The sequence below is a fragment of the Neopsephotus bourkii genome, unplaced genomic scaffold (genome assembly GCF_033783945.1).
Source record: "Neopsephotus bourkii isolate Nb327-2 ecotype Australia unplaced genomic scaffold, CSIRO-AGI_Nbou_v1 NB_1678, whole genome shotgun sequence".
Taxonomy (NCBI): domain Eukaryota; kingdom Metazoa; phylum Chordata; class Aves; order Psittaciformes; family Psittacidae; genus Neopsephotus; species Neopsephotus bourkii.
Genome location: NW_026902152.1, coordinates 92,152 through 109,829, shown reverse-complemented (window position 1 = coordinate 109,829; position 17,678 = coordinate 92,152). Strand labels below are relative to the sequence as shown.

The window sequence follows — 17,678 nt, the reverse complement described above, 5'->3', positions numbered from 1 at the left end:
CAGGTCTATGAGAGCATGCAAATGAGGCTGTGGGCACTGCAGCATGAGTGGATGCAATGCCTTCCTTCTCCTCCTCCTCATCCCCCTCTTCATGCTGGTTCATGTTTATATAAAACCCATGCAGAGCTCATATAAACCCCACCAACTATAATCCACTGCTTGATAAAGGGCTATAATTACACGGATCCACTCGCCCAGTCCTGCTGGCCTTAACAAGTATCTCCCAGGTGGTCCAGGGATCCCAAGCCTCCAGGCCTGAGCTCCCATCTTGTGCTCATTCCCATCAAGCATGGGAACGGATCCTCCATCGTGGGAAAGCTGAAACTGCCCCAGCAAAATGACCCCAGCCAGGCTTCTCAGAGCATCCGTATGGCAAGCGGCTGGGCTCGAGGCTTGCCAAAGCCCTGCGTGTCCAGCCTGCTTGAGATGTTGCGACACTATTTTTCCAGTCCCTCTTTCAAGGGATGTCTTCAAATGTGTCAAATGAGACCCACCATGGAAATGCACTCACACAATGAGGCATCAGAGCCTGTTTGCAATGTCTCATGACGTACCATGAGATGGGAGGGGTGCAGAGAGGGTCATCTCAGGGTGAGGTCCCAAAGGACATCCCCAGAGACATGGGAGATGCTCCTGCTGTGAAATCCACAGCTGCTGGAAAAGGAAGAGCTTTTGCTGGGCTTGAGCCAGGAGGAAAATAAAGCCCTCAGCATCCTCATGGTGGGTACAGAAATGCCACCCGGTTTTGGGGAAGCCAGGCTCAGCAGGGAGAGACCCAGGCTCCAGTAACGCTGCCCCATGACTGTGGTTTTGGGGCTCTCTGGGATGCCCTCAGGCCACCAGTGAGTGTGGCTTATGGGCTATTAGAATGGGGCTGCAGTGTGAACATGCCCAAGGGGATCCTTTGGCCTCAGGGCTGTCCCAGCAGAGCCTGACACCAGCATGCAGGACCAATCCTGGAGCATCCTTCCCTCTGCTTCCCTGGTCCAGCTCTGCATCCCTGGAGGTGCAGCAACCTCAGCTCCCACCCCCAAGTAGGGGATCCCTGTTCTCACCCTATACAGGCAGAGAGAGCCTGGAAATGGCAATTAATTCACTTTATTGACATCAGTGGCCACCAAGACAGGGTGCTGCTCTCACCACGGCAGGCTCTGCCCCCTCCAGTCCCAGAAGGTGCCATTGCTGGTGCCTGAGAGCCGTGCCAGCAGCCGCAGGACACCCTGCACGCTCTCCTCCATCGTCACTGGGCCCTATGGAGTCAAGGGCATAGGATAAAAAATGATCCCAAGCCGCCCTCCTGGCACCCCTAACTGCATCATGCGTTGCAGTGGGATGCCAGTTGGGGCAGGTTGGGAAAGGCTGGAGATGCTCCAGTAGCCAAGGGATGCAGCTTTGCACAAATTAAGCATCCCTATAATTTCGGTGTTATAAGGATGCAGGTCAATCTTACAGTTCCTAATAAAAAGTGGTTCATTCATTCTCTCTTTAAACTCTTCTTAGCTCCAGCCTCCCCTTGGTACTGTCAGAGGGGAAGAGGTATCTGGGGTGCTGGGGAGGCAGCACCCCTTGTGCATTGCCCTCACGAGAGCTGAGTGCAGGGCTGGGGTGCCCTCTGCTGACTTCAGATTGGGATGGGAAATCAAGTGAAAAATACGGAAGAAACTCTCTTGTTTAGGGGGAAGAGCCTGAAATTCTCCCTTTTGCTTCAGTTGTGCAGTTCCCCTGGGACTGAGGGTCTGTGCAGGGGTGGGTGCCCCCGGGAAGAGGTGCCAGTGGGAAGGGATGCCCTGGGAAGGGATGCCCCAGGAAGGGATGATGCCCATGGGAAGGGATGCCCCGGCAATAGATACATATCAGAAGGGATACCCATGGGAAGGGATGAACGTGGGAAGGGATGCCTGAGGAAGAGAGGCCCTGGGAAAGGATGCCTCAGGAAGGGATTCCCGTGGGACTCTGCTGAGCCAGGGTAGTGATGTACCTCCTGTCACTCACCATCCCCTGTCCCAAGGGAGGCGTCACACAACCAGGGTCCACGGACACACAGAGGATCCCTCTGCCCCCGTACTCCAGGGCCAGGCACTTTGTGAGCATGTTCAGAGCAGCCTGGCAGGAACAACCGCACCACCATCATTAAGGGCCGGCAGTGCCATGGCCAGTGTGTGTGTGTGGGGGGGGGGAATTCCACAGGAAGTGACCTCCAAATTTGTCCCCATTCCCACAGCAGTGGTACCTTGCTGCAGCGGTAGCAGATGTCTTGCCTCTCCTCCCAGGCCTCCCCTGCCTCGATGGAGCCCAGGATGCTGGAGATGTTGATGATGGCAGCTCTGCTGCAGCTCATCTCATGTTGCCCTTCAGCCTCAGCCGCCTCCTTCAGCAGGGGCAGGAATGCCTGCAGGGGATGGGTGCTTGGGCATCACCATCCTCTTCCTCCCCACTCCCAGCATCTGGGGCAGTGGTTACCTGTAGCCTCACCTGGCTTGTCTGCAGGGGGCCGATGGTGTTGGTGGTGTAGACAAGGGCCATGTTCTCTGCCGTCTCAGTGGCCAGCGTGCTGCGGCGTGTGGTGCCGGCGTTGTTGATCAGGAGGTTGAGGCCGGTGCTTCCCACCTTCTCCTGCACCTTCCTGACAGCTGCCTTGATGCTGTTGGGATCTGTCACGTCTGCAAGGGGACAGGGATGAGCCAGTGGTCATGTCTCAGTCAAGATGCTGTATGACATGGCAGGAGGCAGCTCCTGGCCACTGAGAATTCTCCCAGTCCCTGCAGTGACCTGGTTGGGCTCAGCCAAACCAAGGGACCTGTCTGCTCGGGTGATGTTTTCCAGAGCTACCCACAGATGCCATTAAATCCAAAGAGATTTAATTCCCTTCATCCCCCTCCTGCCCTGTCACCTACCTAGAGGCAGGACCATGACGCTGGGGTTGCCCAAAGCCACCTCATTGATAGCCTACATGGAGAAAGGAGTGGGAGAGTTAGGTAGGAGGGTTCATGAAGAGGGTGGCCCCCATGCCATGCTGGGATGGGAACTGGGTGGACCAGCATGACATGAACAACAGGCTCCAACAAGCCCCGATGGGAGAGGTATGGGGCAATTTGCTGCTTCCCTTCACCCAGCTGAGGACAGCAGCTTCCAAGCCCCCTGGGAGCAATGCCCCCAGCATGGAGGACTGCCAGCACACCCAGACCCCAGCACAACCCACCACCTCTATGTCAAGAGGGAAAACATTAAATATATATAAATATGTATTTTTCCATGCTAGTTACAGTGCAGGATGCTGATGCTCAGCCCCCAAAAGTCTGGTGGGGATGATGGCACCCCCAGGTTCTGTGTTTCTCAGCCCATCCCAGAGCTGTCCCTGTTTCCCCCCACCCAGCGCCCTCCCTACCTTCCCCTGGGGGTCCAGGCAAGCAGCAAAGAGGTGCTGAGGGGGTCTGCGCTGCTCCAACAAGCCCTTCAGCAGCCCCAGGCCCAGGCCCCCATCGCAGCCGGTGAGCAGGACGCTGCCCACCCTGAGCTCCTCCATCTTCTCGCTCGCTGCAGCAGTTGTGACACACTGGCAAGGTTTGGCAACAGGTCTCTGTAATCTGGGAGGTGGCAGTGCGGGTGCTGCCGGGATGGATGGAGGTGGTGGTAGGGACACCACCTGCACACCCTCTCCTCGGGGCCTGGGGGAGGGAGATGCTCTTCAGCATTCCCAGGTGGCCACCCCATCGAAGAATCCCAGACTGGTTTGGGTTGGAAGGGACCTCAAAGCTCATTCAGTTCCAACCCCCTGCCACGGGCAGGGACACCTTCCACTAGACCAGGCTGCTCCAAGCCCTGTCCAACGTGGCCTTGAACACTGCCAGGGATGAGGCAGCCACAGCTCCTCTGGGCACCCTGTGTCAGGGCCTCAGCACCCTCGCAAGAGGTGAGGAAGGATGTAAGAAGGAAGGAAGATATACCTTCTAAGAATATAAGAAGAAGAACTTCAGCTTCTCTTCTCCATCATCCTGACGATGCACGTCTCATCCCATCATACCCCAGAACACCCACTTTCCCTTAACCAAGGGCACTGCAGAGGGGTGATGGGACCTTCCTCCCTTATCCCTCATGACCCAGGGTACCACAGGACTGCAGGTGAGGCTATTAATTACAGTACAACCTTTATTAATACTGGAATCTTCACAGTGCATTCGTTACTTGTAGCAGTGACTATGGAAATCGGGGGGGGGGGGGGGGGGACGGGGTGGAAAAGAGGGGAATTACCACAAAAAAATCCCCAACTAAAAGAAGAGGGAATGAAAGAAAGAGAAAGAAACCTGTAAGAGGGATGGGGAAGGGGGAAGCGGCAGCAGAGGCAGGAACACGGAGGGGAAATAAATTAAAAAAAAAAGAAAAAGAGAAAGGACGAAGTTAACAACAGCACCAGAAAAGTTACTTCAGTCGAAAGACAGGGTGTGTTTTTATCTTTCCAAGGAATTGTGTTTTCCGCACAAAATAAGAGACTTCCCTTCCACCCTCCCCCAAACCCAAACATTTCTCACTTGGCATCAGCGGTTCTGGGCAGGAGAAGGGGTGTGTGTGTGGGAACTAAATAGATATTCCTAAGGGAGGGAAAAGGGAGCTGCGATGCAACAGACAGCGGGGTGTCAGGGACTATGTACAGTGGGGCCTGGGGGGGGTTGTGCTTTCCTCCAGCTGCTTTGCTTGGGGGGGGTCTGGGTGAACCCCCCCCTGCCCCCCCAGAGCTCCCTCAGCAGGACCCTGCAAAGGGTCTGTGGGTGCTGAGGGAGAGGGAGAGGGTTTTGGGGGGGTCCCCAGTGATCTCTGGGGGGGGGAAAGAGGAGGTTTGGCATCTTCAGCTGTGTCCTGGTGTCCCCCCAAATTGGAGGGGCTGTAGTGCCTATCCCCCACTGTCCCCCTACCCTTTCACACATCCCCCTCAGCCCCCTCCCGGCTGCTTCTGCCCCCTCAAAATGGGACTGCCCCCCCCTGCTCCTGGTGCTGCTCCTGCTGTGGCCCCAGTAGCCCTGGGGCCGGGGCACCTGCCTGTGTCCAGGGAGGGAAGGGAAGAAAACAGGGAGAGGAGAGAAAGAGAGGATAAAAGGAAAAGAAAGGGGAAAAGGGAAAAAGGAAGGAGAGGAAAAGGAAAGGGAAAAATAGGAAAAAAGGAGGAAAAATGGAGGAGAAAAAAAGAGGAAAGGAAGAGGAAAAAGAGAAGACAAAGAGGAGGAGAAGAAGAAAAGAGAAGAGAAGGAGAGGAAGGGGAGAGGAAAAGAACAAGAGGAGAGAGAGAGGAAGAGGAGAAGAAATAAAAAGAAGGGGAGAAGAAGAAGAGAAGAAAGGACGAAAAAAGAAGAAAACAGAAAAAGAGGAAGAGACAAATAAAGAGAAGAATAAGAAGAGACAAAGAGAAAAGAAGAAAAAAGAAAGAAGATAAAAGAAAATGAGAAAAAGAGTCAGAAAAGAGCCCAAGAGAGAACATGCAAAGGAAAAATGCAAAGAAAGGAAAGGGCTGAGGGGAAGGAAGGAAGAGACAGAGGTGTAGGAAGCAGGGCAGTGAGGAGGGGCAGCAGGTGCAAATGGGGGGGTCCCGGGAGGCGCAGCGGGTGCCCCAGGGGGGTCCATCAGCCTCAGTGGGCACATCATCACGATATCCGCGGGGCCGACCGGTCGTTGGTGACCGTCCTGCGGAGACGGACCCCGCGCCGGATGGCCACCAGCATGTCTTCAGCCGGGGGGTCCATGGAGGCCGCCGGGGGGGGCGCAGGGGTCTCCTCGCCTGGGCCAGACCCCGCGAGGGCAGTGGGGAAGGGGAACTGGCCTTCACCCAGGGCATGTGCACCAGCCACCAGCTCACCAATCTTCTCCACCAAGCTGTGCCGGTTGGCAGCCAACTGTTGGTCCTCCTCTTCCTCAGCAGAGAGGTGCTGGCTGGCCCCAGGGTAGACAGAGATCTCCATGGGCCCACTGCCCCAGGCGGTGTTGGGAAGGCTCAGCCTCTTGGGTGATGCTTTGGCAAAATCCAGGGGGTTCGGCAAGGCGTCGTTGGTGTAGAAGACGCACTCTTCACTGCCCACCCGTGTGGGGCCGGTGTAGCCAGGGGAGTCGGGCACCGTGGGGGTCTTCACAGGGACAATAGGGGGTCGTATGGGGATGGGGCCAGCATTGGAGAGGGTACGGCGGACAGAGGGTTTGGTGGAGGGCGTGCGGCGGATGGTGGCCACCCCTGGGGTGGTGCCGGCTGGGAGGTTGGTGCCGCTGGGCAGCCCGGCAGTGGAGGCAGGACGCTTGGTCTGAATCATCCGCCGGTAGTTCTGGGCAATGTTGCTGTTGCGAGGGATGGTGGAGGACTTGTCAAAGTCGCTCTGGGGATCACACTCCACATCGCCGTTCACCGAGTAGCAGTCGTAGTCAGAGCCTGGGGAGGAGGCAGCGTGGTCAGTGTGGCCAGGCGGGTGGTGGCACTGCCAAGCCCAACCACCGTCTTCACAATGCAATCACAGCCAGTCCCAACTACCACCATCTCAACACAACCACAACCAAACTCAACTGCCATGAATTGCAACGCAATCACTGCCTTTATCCCAACAACTGCTGGCACAACATGCTGACCATCAAACCATCACCATTGCAGGGCAACAACCATCAAACCCAACCAGTGTCATCATCAAACCCAACCATCATCATCATCAAACCCAACCATCACTATCTCAGGGCAACCACAATCAAACCCAATCATCCGCACTGAGATCACAACCAAACCCAACTGTCACCATCGCAGTGCAATCACAACCAGATCCTGCTGCTGTCATCGTAACATGGTCACAAACAAACAGCCATGACCATCACAACTGGCTTCAACTATCTCCACGACATGGCTGTAGTCAAACCCAACCATCACCATCACAACCACCCCAACCACCGCCATCACAGTCAACCACCACATGCTCACAACCGGCTCAGCCATCCCCATGCCACACGATCCCTGGGGTTACTTGATTCCAACTGTCACCTCCACTGCCATCACCCACCATCTCCACCTGTACTCAAATGCTGGGCACAAACCCGTTGCCACAAACCATCACCCTGCTGTGATGCTACCTGTTATTGCACTGCTTGGCACAACTGTAGCCATCAAGACCCTACTGACACCCAAACCACCAGGTGAAACTGCAGTTATGGTGTGGCATGATGCTTGTGCCACACATTGAACCTCACCCTCCCCCCTACCCCCATTAAATCTTCACTCACCAGCCCCTGTGTGATGTGACCCAGCCTGATGCTATGACAGGCAGCACACCCAGATGTACCGCAGGATCACCAAACCATGTGCTGTCCCCTTCCCCGCTCTGGGTGCCACTTTGGGTGGCCCTAGGCGCCCCTTGCTGGATACCTTGGGAAGGGATGGTGTCTTCAGAGCAGGACGGGGTTGTGGTCTGTGTGCTGTAGCCACTGGAGTACTGCAGTGAGTCCCGGCTGCTCTTCTGGTGTTCCAGGCTCAACCCCCGTGTCAAGACCATGGCCAGGTCACTGGCAGCGGGGGACACCTCCTCCCCATGCTGTGGGGACAAGGGGACACCATCAGCATCCTAGTTTCTCTCTTGGGAGCCCCCCAAAAGCCCACTGCCTCTGTGCTGTCCCCGATGGAGCAGGTACCTTGGCAGCGATGGTAGCTGGAGACATCCGGGGTCTGGGAGCATCCTCACTAACAACGCCAGGGTACCCACCGGTGGGTAAGCCCATCTCGGCTTCCCGCAGGTGCTCCACGCGGTCCTTGCGCCGCTGTAGCGTTGGGACCACCGGCTGGTCATAGGGGCTGGCCTTGGACCAGTCCTGCAATAGCCAAGGTATGGGGTGATGCTGGTGAAACTGGGACTGGGAACCAAAAGTGGGGGAGGGTGGGAAGGGGCATACACCAATGCATCCCCCCAAGTCATGCGTGCTGCCCAGGATGCTCTGCCCCACAGGGGGGATCTGGAGACCGAACCCCACAAGGTGTTGTCGAGCAAGAACTAACCGAGGTGGGAGAGCTGCACTCGCTGACTGACTGGCAGGTTTCAGAGGCCTCTGAGGATGCTGAACTGGAGGACTTCTGTGTGCCAAGCGGTGATCAGAGTGGGAGAGAAGAGGTAGTTAGGAAGCACAGCCAGAGCCATGGCCCAGGTTAGAGAAGCACCCACAGCTTCCCCAGCCAAGGCCACCTCCCCCATGACAGCAGAGCAGGATCTAACCCAGCAGCAGGGTTGGGATGCTCAGCTCCAGCTCATGCCAAGCTCCATGGAGCCAGTGGTCATTCTGGTATCCCCAGGAGCTCTTGCCAGATTGAAGATGCCAGGTTGCAAAGCAGCCAGGTGGCACAGCTAGCACTAGGGATTTGCAGTTCCCAAGGGTGCTGGGGGGTTCTGGAGTATCCTTGGCACTGGGGAGGATGCAGGATGATGGGAAGCTTTGCTCCATGCTGCCTGATGGGGGACTGGCAGAAACTGGGTATTATGGGGCCGGGGTGAGAGGGAAATACCCTGCCCCTCGGGGAATACCTGTGCACCATCCCTGGGGGCTGGGTCACAGATGGGGTTTCTCTGCAGCGTGGCCTGTTACATCCCTAAGCAGGGCAAAACATCTCTGATATTTCCAATATTAATCTCCTGTGATACCAGTACAGCTGGAAACACGCCTGGGGTCCCACCACCTCTGCACTGGCCCCTTGTACTGCACCCAGCAGAAAGGAAAACAGAGGCACAGGGGTGGGCAGCTCTGACCACTGTCCCGTACCTGGCTGGTGATGTCTGAGGGCATAGGGGAAGGTGGTTTGGAGTAAGCAGCATCCTGGGAGATGAAGCCAGAGTCGTGGGAAGAGACGCTGGAGAGGCGGGTGGTGGCTGCGGGCGGCTGCGCCAGGCTGCGGTAGCGATAGGTGGAACTGGGTGAGCAGGTCTGAGCCCCGCTGGGCCATGCCACGCCACCCTTGGCACTGCTAACGCTGCTGGGAGAGCACCGCGAGGTCAGGGACATGCCAGTGCAGAGCACAAAGGAAGGAAAAGAGAATTTAAGACAGAGGTTTGGAAGTGGCAGGGTCCCCCAGCAGCAAACCCAGCACACTGCCCCTCACCCAACCTGGGGAAACTGAGGCACAGGGTCCTCATGGGGCATCCGTTTCTCTTCTGGGGCTCCCCAGTGGCAGGGCACAGCTGACAAAGGTGACACGTTTGCTTCCAGACCCTCCCTGCTCAGCTCACATCATCCCCAAAACTCAGAGAATGGATGCCCCCCAGCCATGACACCACACCCATCCCATTTCCTCCACATTGGCCAGATGGACCCGTGGAGGTGGACATGCACTTTGTGAACATCTCCAAAGACCGTAAGCATCATTATCCCCCTGGGGTTAACGAAACGGGCTGGAGCCTACGCCACCATACCTGCACATGCTGGACTTGCGGGAGCTGGAGCTGCTGGGTGAGGACGGGGGGGTCTGGTAGGACCAGCTGTAGTCAGAGCCCTTCAAATCCTTGATCACCTGCAAGAAGGATGGGATTTAAACCTCTCAAAGATGCTCCCTCCTCGCTGTCCCCCCCCAGTCTCCCCACACTGACCTGCTCACTGGCAGGGGGCAGCTTGTGGGGCTCTGCGGTGAGCACCACCAGGTCCTCAATGATGCCCTGCAGATGGGTGATCTCTCCCAGCATGGTGAGCTCCCCATTCTGTGGCCAGACAAGGGAGAGCTTCAGCACCCACTGGGCAGTAACACCCCCAACCAGCCCCTCCTGTACCCCTGTGCTCACCACCACAGGCTGCAGGAAGGTGATGAAGGTGCAGAAGCGACCCCGCTCCTCAATGAGGGCTTTGCGCACCGCCTGCTTCTCCGTCTCCTCCAGTAGCAGGTACATGTCATTGACGTCCTGCAGCGCATTGTCCAGCTGGGGTTGCAGGTCCCCCTTCCCTGTGAGATGTGGTACCATCAACGCTGGGCTCGCCTGGCACCCCCAACCTGCTGGGGCCCCATGGCCAAGCCAAGGACACCCCCCAGGTCCAGCTGGGAGACATCACCCCATCCTCACATCCCAGTGGGTGCCACAGGTCCCCTTGTGCCCATATCCCAGGAGGGTTCAGGAGCACCCTCACTCCATGGCAGCCCCAGGGGGAGGCTGCTCTGTCACCCTGTCCCCTTCCCTGGTGCTTGAAACCAGGGGACCTGCTGAGGTGCCACCACAGTGGGCTGGCATCACTCTGGGATTTGGGGGGCAAGCTAAGCTAAAAGCAGGGCAGAGGGAGCACAGGGAGCGGATGGTGGGACAGAGAGATGGATGGATGGACGGATGGAGGCAGACCCGGCCCCAAGGACACCAATGCGGGGAGCAGATGAGGAAGCAGAGAAGGGGCCGGAATAGGGGGGCAACGGTTCACTTACCAAGTAGCTCTACAGGAAGGATGTGGAAGGGAGGGAAGAGAGGAGACAGAGAAAATGTGTGAAAAGAGGCCAAGGGCCCCCATCTCTCCCCCACCCGCCCAGGCCATGCCAGCACCCCCTGTTCTGCAGGGGGGGCAGCGGGACCCCCTAGTGCCCACCCCCAGCTGGCAGCCAGGGTGCTGCATCTGGGATGCCCACCCTGGCCTTGGGTGCTGCAGAGGGGCTGGTGGGGGCACCCCCACCCCAGGAGGTCCCCCTTACCTTTGCGGGCCTTTTTCTGGAGCTTGAGGGTGTCAGAGGATTTCTTCTTGATCTCGTGGCGGGCTCGCTTGTACTCTGTGGGCACAGGGGGGCTCTCAAAAGGGAGCCCCCCCGCTGACCAGACACCCCCCCACTAGCACGGGTCCTACCTTTCGCGTGGTCCTTGTCCAACTGGTTGGCAGTTTTCTTCCAGTCCTCGATCCTGTCCTGCAATGGGTTTATCAGGCTCTCCATGAGGGCACTGGAGCAGAGAGAGAGGAGCAGAGTGTGGAAGAGCACTGGAGCTGGAGAGGGGGAATGGTGCCCCGTTCCAGGTCCAGCCAGCATCCAGCATGTCCTGAGGGAGGGCTGAGCCCAGCCAACTCGTGTCACCCATGACCTGGGCCCGCTTACTTGGTGAACTGCCGGAGCTTGGCCTCGATGCTGCGGTGCCGCATGCACATGCGGGTCAGCGCGGAACCGATGTCCCTCGTGGCACCTGGGAGGACCAAAACACCGCTGATGAGGGGCAGGGGTGACCCCCACACCAGCCACAGACCAGTTTCAGTAGCGGGAGCAGGGTGGCTCGCGGTGGGGATGACCAGTGCTGGGATACAGTGGGCTCTGGGGACACTTTGGGTTGGGGATGGCTTGCTTTCCCCCTCATAATCCACTAAATCAAAAAATCAGCATCCAATAAAGCATGAAATATCCCATCCTGCAGCTCTGAAATGAAAACCTGCTCCTGGCTTTTCCTGGCTTGTCTCAAATTTGGCACTGCGGGAGCCAGGGAAGGTAGAGGGTGAGGTACCACTCACGGAACGAGAAACAGACCAGCTTCTGTCCCCAGCTCAGTGCCAGGCACCCAGCCATGTTCCTCACCTCCAGGCACTATCCAGAGCAGATAAAGAGGGAATGAGAGCTCCATGGGAGGCATATTTGCCAGCGACTGAACACAGGAGCATCCCTTTCAGGTGAAATCGCTGTCACCTCTGAAGCCTAAGGATGGCCACATGGTGGCAGTGCTGCTGCCAAATCCCAGGAAAAGCTGCAATCCAAACCCGTGTGCAAACTGAGGAGTGACGTTTTGCCTTTCTCTGCCCCTGAAAACCTCCAGATTTATGTCCCATCCTTTGCAGGAGTTTGCGGCATCCGCGAGTCTATGGGAATAGGGGAGCCCACGAGCTAAGGGCCCTCTCTTGTGCTGGAGTGTTCTCCTAATCCAGGTCTTAATGCTCTTATCCCGGCTCCTGCTGCTCCTAATCCGATTCTCCCACGTGCTGCCCGTTGCATGTGAGGCTTCCAGCCCTGCCTCGGTTTCCCCACGCCAACGCTCTGCCTCCTACACCTCCAGAAATAGCAGGGATGTCCCCGAGACGCCACCACCCTGTGCAGCACTACAGGGTGGCTCCATGACACTGTCCCCAGCATCCCCCACCGTGTCCCCTCCCTTGCTGTTAGTGCCTGGACTGGAGGGGAGCTGGGGAGCCCCATCGCCCCGGTGGAGCAGGCTAGTGGGTTTGGAGGCAAAGCTGATCCCAGCTCAAGCTGCTGCCTCCTCCTCCTCCTCCTCGCACAGCTCCAGATGGCCTGGATGCCGCCAGTCTGCAAACCAGTCCGGGACCATCTGCTTGGCAGAAGCCAAACGGTGGGAAGTGGCTCCTCATTGTCAGCAGTCACCTGGGGAGGGCGCAGGGGTCCAGCCCCCCCACCCCATAGAGCATGGGGACCTGCCTGCAGCCTCATCTCTTCACATCACCTCCCTGGTGGGCTGGGGTTTGTCCCTGAAGCAGTGGGCTCCTACATCTCCCTCCATACAATTCCCCTTCCCTGGAGCGCCCCGGAGCAGCCAGGACCGCCCCCCCCCCCCCCCACCTGGTGACAAAGGGACACCAGGAGGGTGGCCCAGTCCTGGGTGCATCCCCGAGGGGCAGAGAGGGGTGCAGGGGACCATGGCATGGCGCTCTGCCACCCCAAATCTCCCCAAGCAGATCAGCCCCACTAGAAGATACAGCTAAATCGCCCATGGGCCAGGTTCAGCTGCAAGCCCATCCTTCCCACCCTGCTTCCTAGAGGATGCTCTTCCTCATACAGAGACAGGCTGGACATGCCTCCATGGATAATGGAGCTCCTGCTTAAAGCACACCCCATCCACATGGGCAGGGGACCCCCTGTGGGGGACACTCCTCACCCATCCCGCTGTGTGGCCAAGCTGGTGGACATCCACCCCATGGCAGGAGGCCCCTACCTCGGGTGTTGGTGGCCATGTCAGCCACTTTCTGGAAGGCATCCAGGAAGGCAACTGCGGCCAGCACTGTGGTCCTGGGAGGAGAGAGCGAGGGGGGAGCTCAGCAGGCGCTGAGCACCCCAAGATGTGTCCATAGGGATGGGGGAACTCCGTGTCCTGTGTCCTCCCCAGTCACTCACCTGAGCTGGGAGTGCAGCTTGGTGGCCTTCGAGTTGAAGTCCTCCCAGATGGGGTAGGAGCTCTGCAAGGAGGGAAGGTGACAGTGAGAGCTGGAGCCTCTTACCCTCCTGAACCTCTTTACCTTCACCATTATAGAGAGATGGGCTGTGCCTGGCTAGGTGTAGCTTCTCTCATGGCTAATAAAAGCTGAGCACAACCCTTTTCCCCTTCTGTGTTTTTTTCCTTCCCAGTCTGGCCATGAACATTGTGGAGACCACAGAGACCTCAGGATTTTGGGCTATCTGTTCCTCAAAAGGGTCAAGGCAGCTTATGGGTTTGGATATTTGGGGGGAGGACAGGAGCTGATGCACAGGCAAGATCTGAGACCCTGGCCAGGCCCAGAGCAGAGCCCTCCAGCACCTTGGCCTCCCCCAAAGCAGTGATGGCCACGATCACCATCAGGAAGGGCTCAAGCCCCACAGTCGGTAGCCCCAGTCCCTGAGCTCATGAGGACCAACGGAGGAGGAGGGCAGCTCTGGGGTCCCCCTGAATGGGCAGTTTTGTGGGAACAGGTCACAGGTGCTGGGGAGGCCACCCTAGTGCTGTCCTGTTGTGGCCATCCTAATGCCATCATGGTGAGGCCACCCCAGTTCCAGTGCCTTTGAGGCGATGCCATCCCAGGACTATCCAGTGCCACCATCTCAGCAAGGCCACCTCCGTGCTCTCCCAGTGAAGCCAGTCCCAGTAAGACCAGTCTCGGCGGTGTCTTGGAGATGCTAGCCCCAGCAAGACCATCCTGGTGCCATCCCAGTGGGGCCAGTCCCCATAAAGCCAGTTCCAGTGCCATCCCAGCAAGGCCAGTCCTGGTGCTATCCCAGCAAGGCTAATCCTGGTGCTGCCATATGGAGAGGCCACCATAGTACAACCATCCTAGTGAGGCCAGTCAGTGTGGCTCTGGTGAGGTTAATCCTGGTGCTGTCTTGGCGATGCAATCCCAGTGCCAGTCCTGGTGCCACCATCCCACTGAGGCCATCCTGATGCCATCCCAGTGAGGCATGTCCTAGTGTTGCCATCCCAGTGAGGCCTGTCCTGGAGCCACCATCTGGCTGATGCCATGCTGGTGCTGCCATCCTAGCGAGGTCAGTCCCGGTGCTGTCATGCCAGTGCCACCATCCTGGTTTCTCCTCAGTGCCACCATCTGATTACAGTAGTGGGGACTTCTAAACATCTCTGGTGCTGCTACCAGAGCTGGCTTTGCAGGATGTGGGTGACCACACACCTCCATGAGCCCAGCCTGGGGGCACCATGGGGACAGAGTCTGCATCAAAAGGGGCATGGGACCAGCCCAGGCTTGGTTTTTGGGGACCATGAAAACCCGCATTTCCTCGTAAGTCAGTGAAGAAGGGGGCTGAAGAAGTCACTTCATGTGCCACTCGTGGCAGTGCCCTGGCTCAGCTGTGAGTCCCCAGGACCGCCACCATTCCAGGGCCACCAGCCCCCGGCAAGCCTGGGCAGGGCGAGCAGAGGGTCACCCCTAACACAGGTACAGGTTGTGATATCCCCAGTACCCTGTGATGCTGAGTGGGAGGAGGATGGGGATGAGGATAACAGGGACAAGGTCATGCCAAGGTCACAAAAGGATGCTAAGCTTGCTGGAAGAGTGACAAGAACGAAGGCAGCTTGGGGAGCGCCACCTGGCTTCTCTGCCTGAGCCCTCCCCAGCGCAGGCCCACAGGTGCTGAAAAAGTCACTGGCCACCAAAATAAGGTCCCTTTGCCCTCGTGTCCAGCGCAATGGGACCGGCCATGGAATCTCAACATGCTGCTCAGTGCCATCAGCTCTTTGGGTAAGGGGTTCTTCCCCATCCCACAGCGCCTGTACCAGGGCACACATGCGGCTGGGAGATGGAGACAGTGCACCCCTAGGTGCCACCAGCACTCATCCAGTGGCACCTAAGGGTTCTTTTATTCCTTTTCATTGCTTTTCTTTTGTCTTTCCCACCCACAAATGGTGTGGAAATGAATCCAGCCTGGTTTCCTCTAGCATGCCCGTTAGGGGCTCGTGGCACAACCACCCAACCACATCCCAGTGGGGCTGGGCACGTCACTGCGTGGCACTGGCAACAGTTCCAGGCAGGCTCATCCCCTCCACAGCCCCAGCAGGAGAATGGGGAAACTGAGGCACGGGCTTCCTCTGCTCCCCCCTGGGGCTGTGGGGCTCATCTGGGGTGAAGGCATTTGGAGGGCCTGAGCACCCCAGCACCTTCCCCACCAGCACCCCAGGGTGAGCCAGGACTTCCTCTCTCAAGGGCTTTTCTCCCAGCCCTGACCCATGGTCCAGCCCCGCAGAGCCAAGGCTGTCCCTCTAAGGGGTTAAATCTCCTTCTCAGTGAGGCTTTTATGTTTTTTATCATCCCCCCCCTCCTCTGCTTTGGCAATGACAGCATTGTCTGGACTGGGCTGCAGCGAGAAGAGAGGAAGAGGAGGAGGAGGAGGAGCAGGAGGAGAAGGAAGAGAGCTTTTGCATCCCCCAAAATGACTGGGGCCATACCCCACTGCTGGGGCTGGCAGCATGAATTTCAGCCCCCCCTCCCCCCCCCCGATGAAACCCTCCTGGTCCCTCCTCCCAGCTCATCCCCCTGCCCCCCCCCCCCGGCCTTGCATTTATTATTTATTTTCCTTTTGGACATGAAAAATAAACAAAAAAAAGGCTCTTTTGAAACCTGGCCCCATCCTGCTCCCACGGAGGTTGGAGGCGACGTCCCCTCGTCCCCTCCCCGGGTTCTGAAAGGAGATGGAGGAGCCAAGGGACCTTTTTGTTCCGCTGGTGCAAACCCCAGTGGGTCTTGCAGGAATCCAAGCTGGGGAGCGGGAACAACACGATGCCCGACGTGGGGCAGTAGTACGCGGCATGGGGCAGCAGTGCCTGGTCTGATAGCCGACACAGCGGCCCGATACCCGGGGATGGATACAGGGCTGAGATTCCCAACATGAGGCTTTGGTATGCGGCTGCAATGCCCAGCATGGGGCCCAATGCCGAAGGCAGGGCCCCGATGCTCAATATGGGGCTGATGTGGGGCGCAAACACCCGATAATGGATGCAGGGCTGATGAGGGGCTGCCATCCTCAGCACGATACCCGGTGATGGATACGGGGCTGATGTGGAGCTGAGGTCCCCAGCACGGGCTCCGATGCCCACTGCGGGGCGCGGATGCCCAGTGTGGGGCTGACGTGGGGCTCCAGAACACTCAGAGCCAGGCTCCGACACCCAGTGTGTGGCTGCTGTGGGGCTCCGATACCCTACCCTGGTCCGCGACCCCCAGCTCCGTGCTGCAGAGCCGAGCCCGGGGGAAGGTGTTGGGGGGCGCGGGGGGGAGCGCTGTCACGGAACGGGGCGGCGGCGGCGGAGGGGGGGTTCCGTACCTTCATGTCATTGATGATAGCTTGGAAGAGGCCGCCGAGGGCTCCGCACTCCTTTTCAGCCGTCTCCATCGCGCTGCGGCAGCCCGGGGCGGGCGGCGCCGCCGGGGGAGGCCGCGGCCGCGGGCCAGGCTCAGCGGCAGCGGGGGGCGGGCCGCACCCGGGCGGCGGCGGGGCGGAACGGCGGCTGCGGGGGGGGGTCCGGGCGGGGCGCGGCGCGGAGCATCGCCGCCCTCCGCGTAGGGGCTGAGCGGGGCCGCCGCCCCCCCTGGGCCACCCCCCGGGCGGCAGCGGAGCGGGAGCAGGAGCGGAACGGGAGCAGGAACGGAGCGGGAGCGGGGAAGCGGCGCCCCCAGGGCGGCGGCGGCGGGGGTGGAGCGGGGCGGGCTCTGCGCGGCACATGCGCTGCCCGACGCGGGGCCGGGGGGAAGCTGGGGCTGCGGGGAACGGGGGGGGGATGCTCGAGGGAAGTCCGAGGGATGCTCGGGAGTCTGGTGCTCCGGGAACTCCTGGGGGAGCCCCGAGGGATGTCTGTGGGTGGTGTGCCCGCGGTGCAATGCCACTGCAGGGGGGCAGCACCAAGGTTTGCTCGCAGGGCAACAGGGGAAGCCCAAGGGATGTTTGCGGGGGTGCCGAGCGGGGAGCTTGCGGGCCCCGAGGTGCCTCTGGGGATGCTGGGCCTGGGGTGAGCATCGGTATCGCTATGGGATGCTCGCGGCTCTGTTCAGGCTCTTGCTAAGGGCTGTTTGACCCTCACGGCCTTCCCTACCCTGGAGAAGGCACATGCCCAGGTGTGCTGCAGGCAAATGGCTTGGGGCACACTGCAGTTTAACACAATGGGGTGATTGCAGGCACCTCTGAAACATCTTGGGTACTCCATTACCGAAGAGTGGGAAACGTGGCCTGCAAGCACACCTCCTGGGACTGGGGTGTTAGGCTGAGCCCCGAAAGATTTCACTGCACCTCACAGTGAAACAATGCTCATCTGTGGCTACAGGCTCAGCCCAAGCCGCCTATTTCCCCTCCAGCTGGAAAAAAAGCCCCAACCCACTGTCAGTAATGCCCTGGCAGCCACACACTGCTCTGGCCAGCACTGGTCAAGGGCCACCCATACGGAAATGATTATGGCTCTGCACTCCGGCAGCTGGCTGGAATTTCTCCCCATAAACCCTATCCCTCAGCATGGAAAGAGGCTGCTCAGCAGCCGTGAACCCGGCAG

The 17,678-nt window shown here is 58.8% G+C and overlaps 2 protein-coding genes across 8 annotated transcripts; both read right to left on the bottom strand.

Annotated features, from left to right (window-relative positions):
* Positions 1-582: 582 nt before the first annotated feature.
* Positions 583-3,542, bottom strand: LOC133224362 (C-signal-like). Its single transcript, XM_061375799.1, has 6 exons — positions 3,386-3,542; positions 2,895-2,946; positions 2,473-2,660; positions 2,231-2,389; positions 1,993-2,103; positions 583-1,250 (listed from the first exon to the last, which is right to left on the bottom strand). Exons 1-6 carry the CDS (start codon positions 3,521-3,523, stop codon positions 1,137-1,139), a joined length of 762 nt encoding a protein of 253 aa, XP_061231783.1. The 5' UTR covers positions 3,524-3,542; the 3' UTR covers positions 583-1,136.
* A 1,833-nt stretch (positions 3,543-5,375) lies between these two features.
* MTSS2 (MTSS I-BAR domain containing 2) lies at positions 5,376-16,629 on the bottom strand. 7 transcript variants are annotated; one of them, XM_061375858.1, is made up of 15 exons: positions 16,463-16,628; positions 13,061-13,122; positions 12,882-12,955; positions 11,048-11,132; positions 10,804-10,895; positions 10,655-10,729; positions 10,394-10,402; positions 9,768-9,925; positions 9,579-9,686; positions 9,405-9,502; positions 8,758-8,968; positions 8,003-8,077; positions 7,642-7,818; positions 7,379-7,544; positions 5,376-6,403 (listed from the first exon to the last, which is right to left on the bottom strand). In XM_061375858.1, exons 1-15 carry the CDS (start codon positions 16,529-16,531, stop codon positions 5,631-5,633), a joined length of 2,232 nt encoding a protein of 743 aa, XP_061231842.1. In that variant the 5' UTR covers positions 16,532-16,628; the 3' UTR covers positions 5,376-5,630. The 7 variants fall into 7 exon arrangements, with proteins under 7 accessions (XP_061231842.1, XP_061231843.1, XP_061231846.1 ...); XM_061375859.1 differs by having other exon boundaries at positions 8,758-8,965; XM_061375862.1 differs by lacking the exon at positions 8,003-8,077 and having other exon boundaries at positions 16,463-16,629.
* Positions 16,630-17,678: the final 1,049 nt, after the last annotated feature.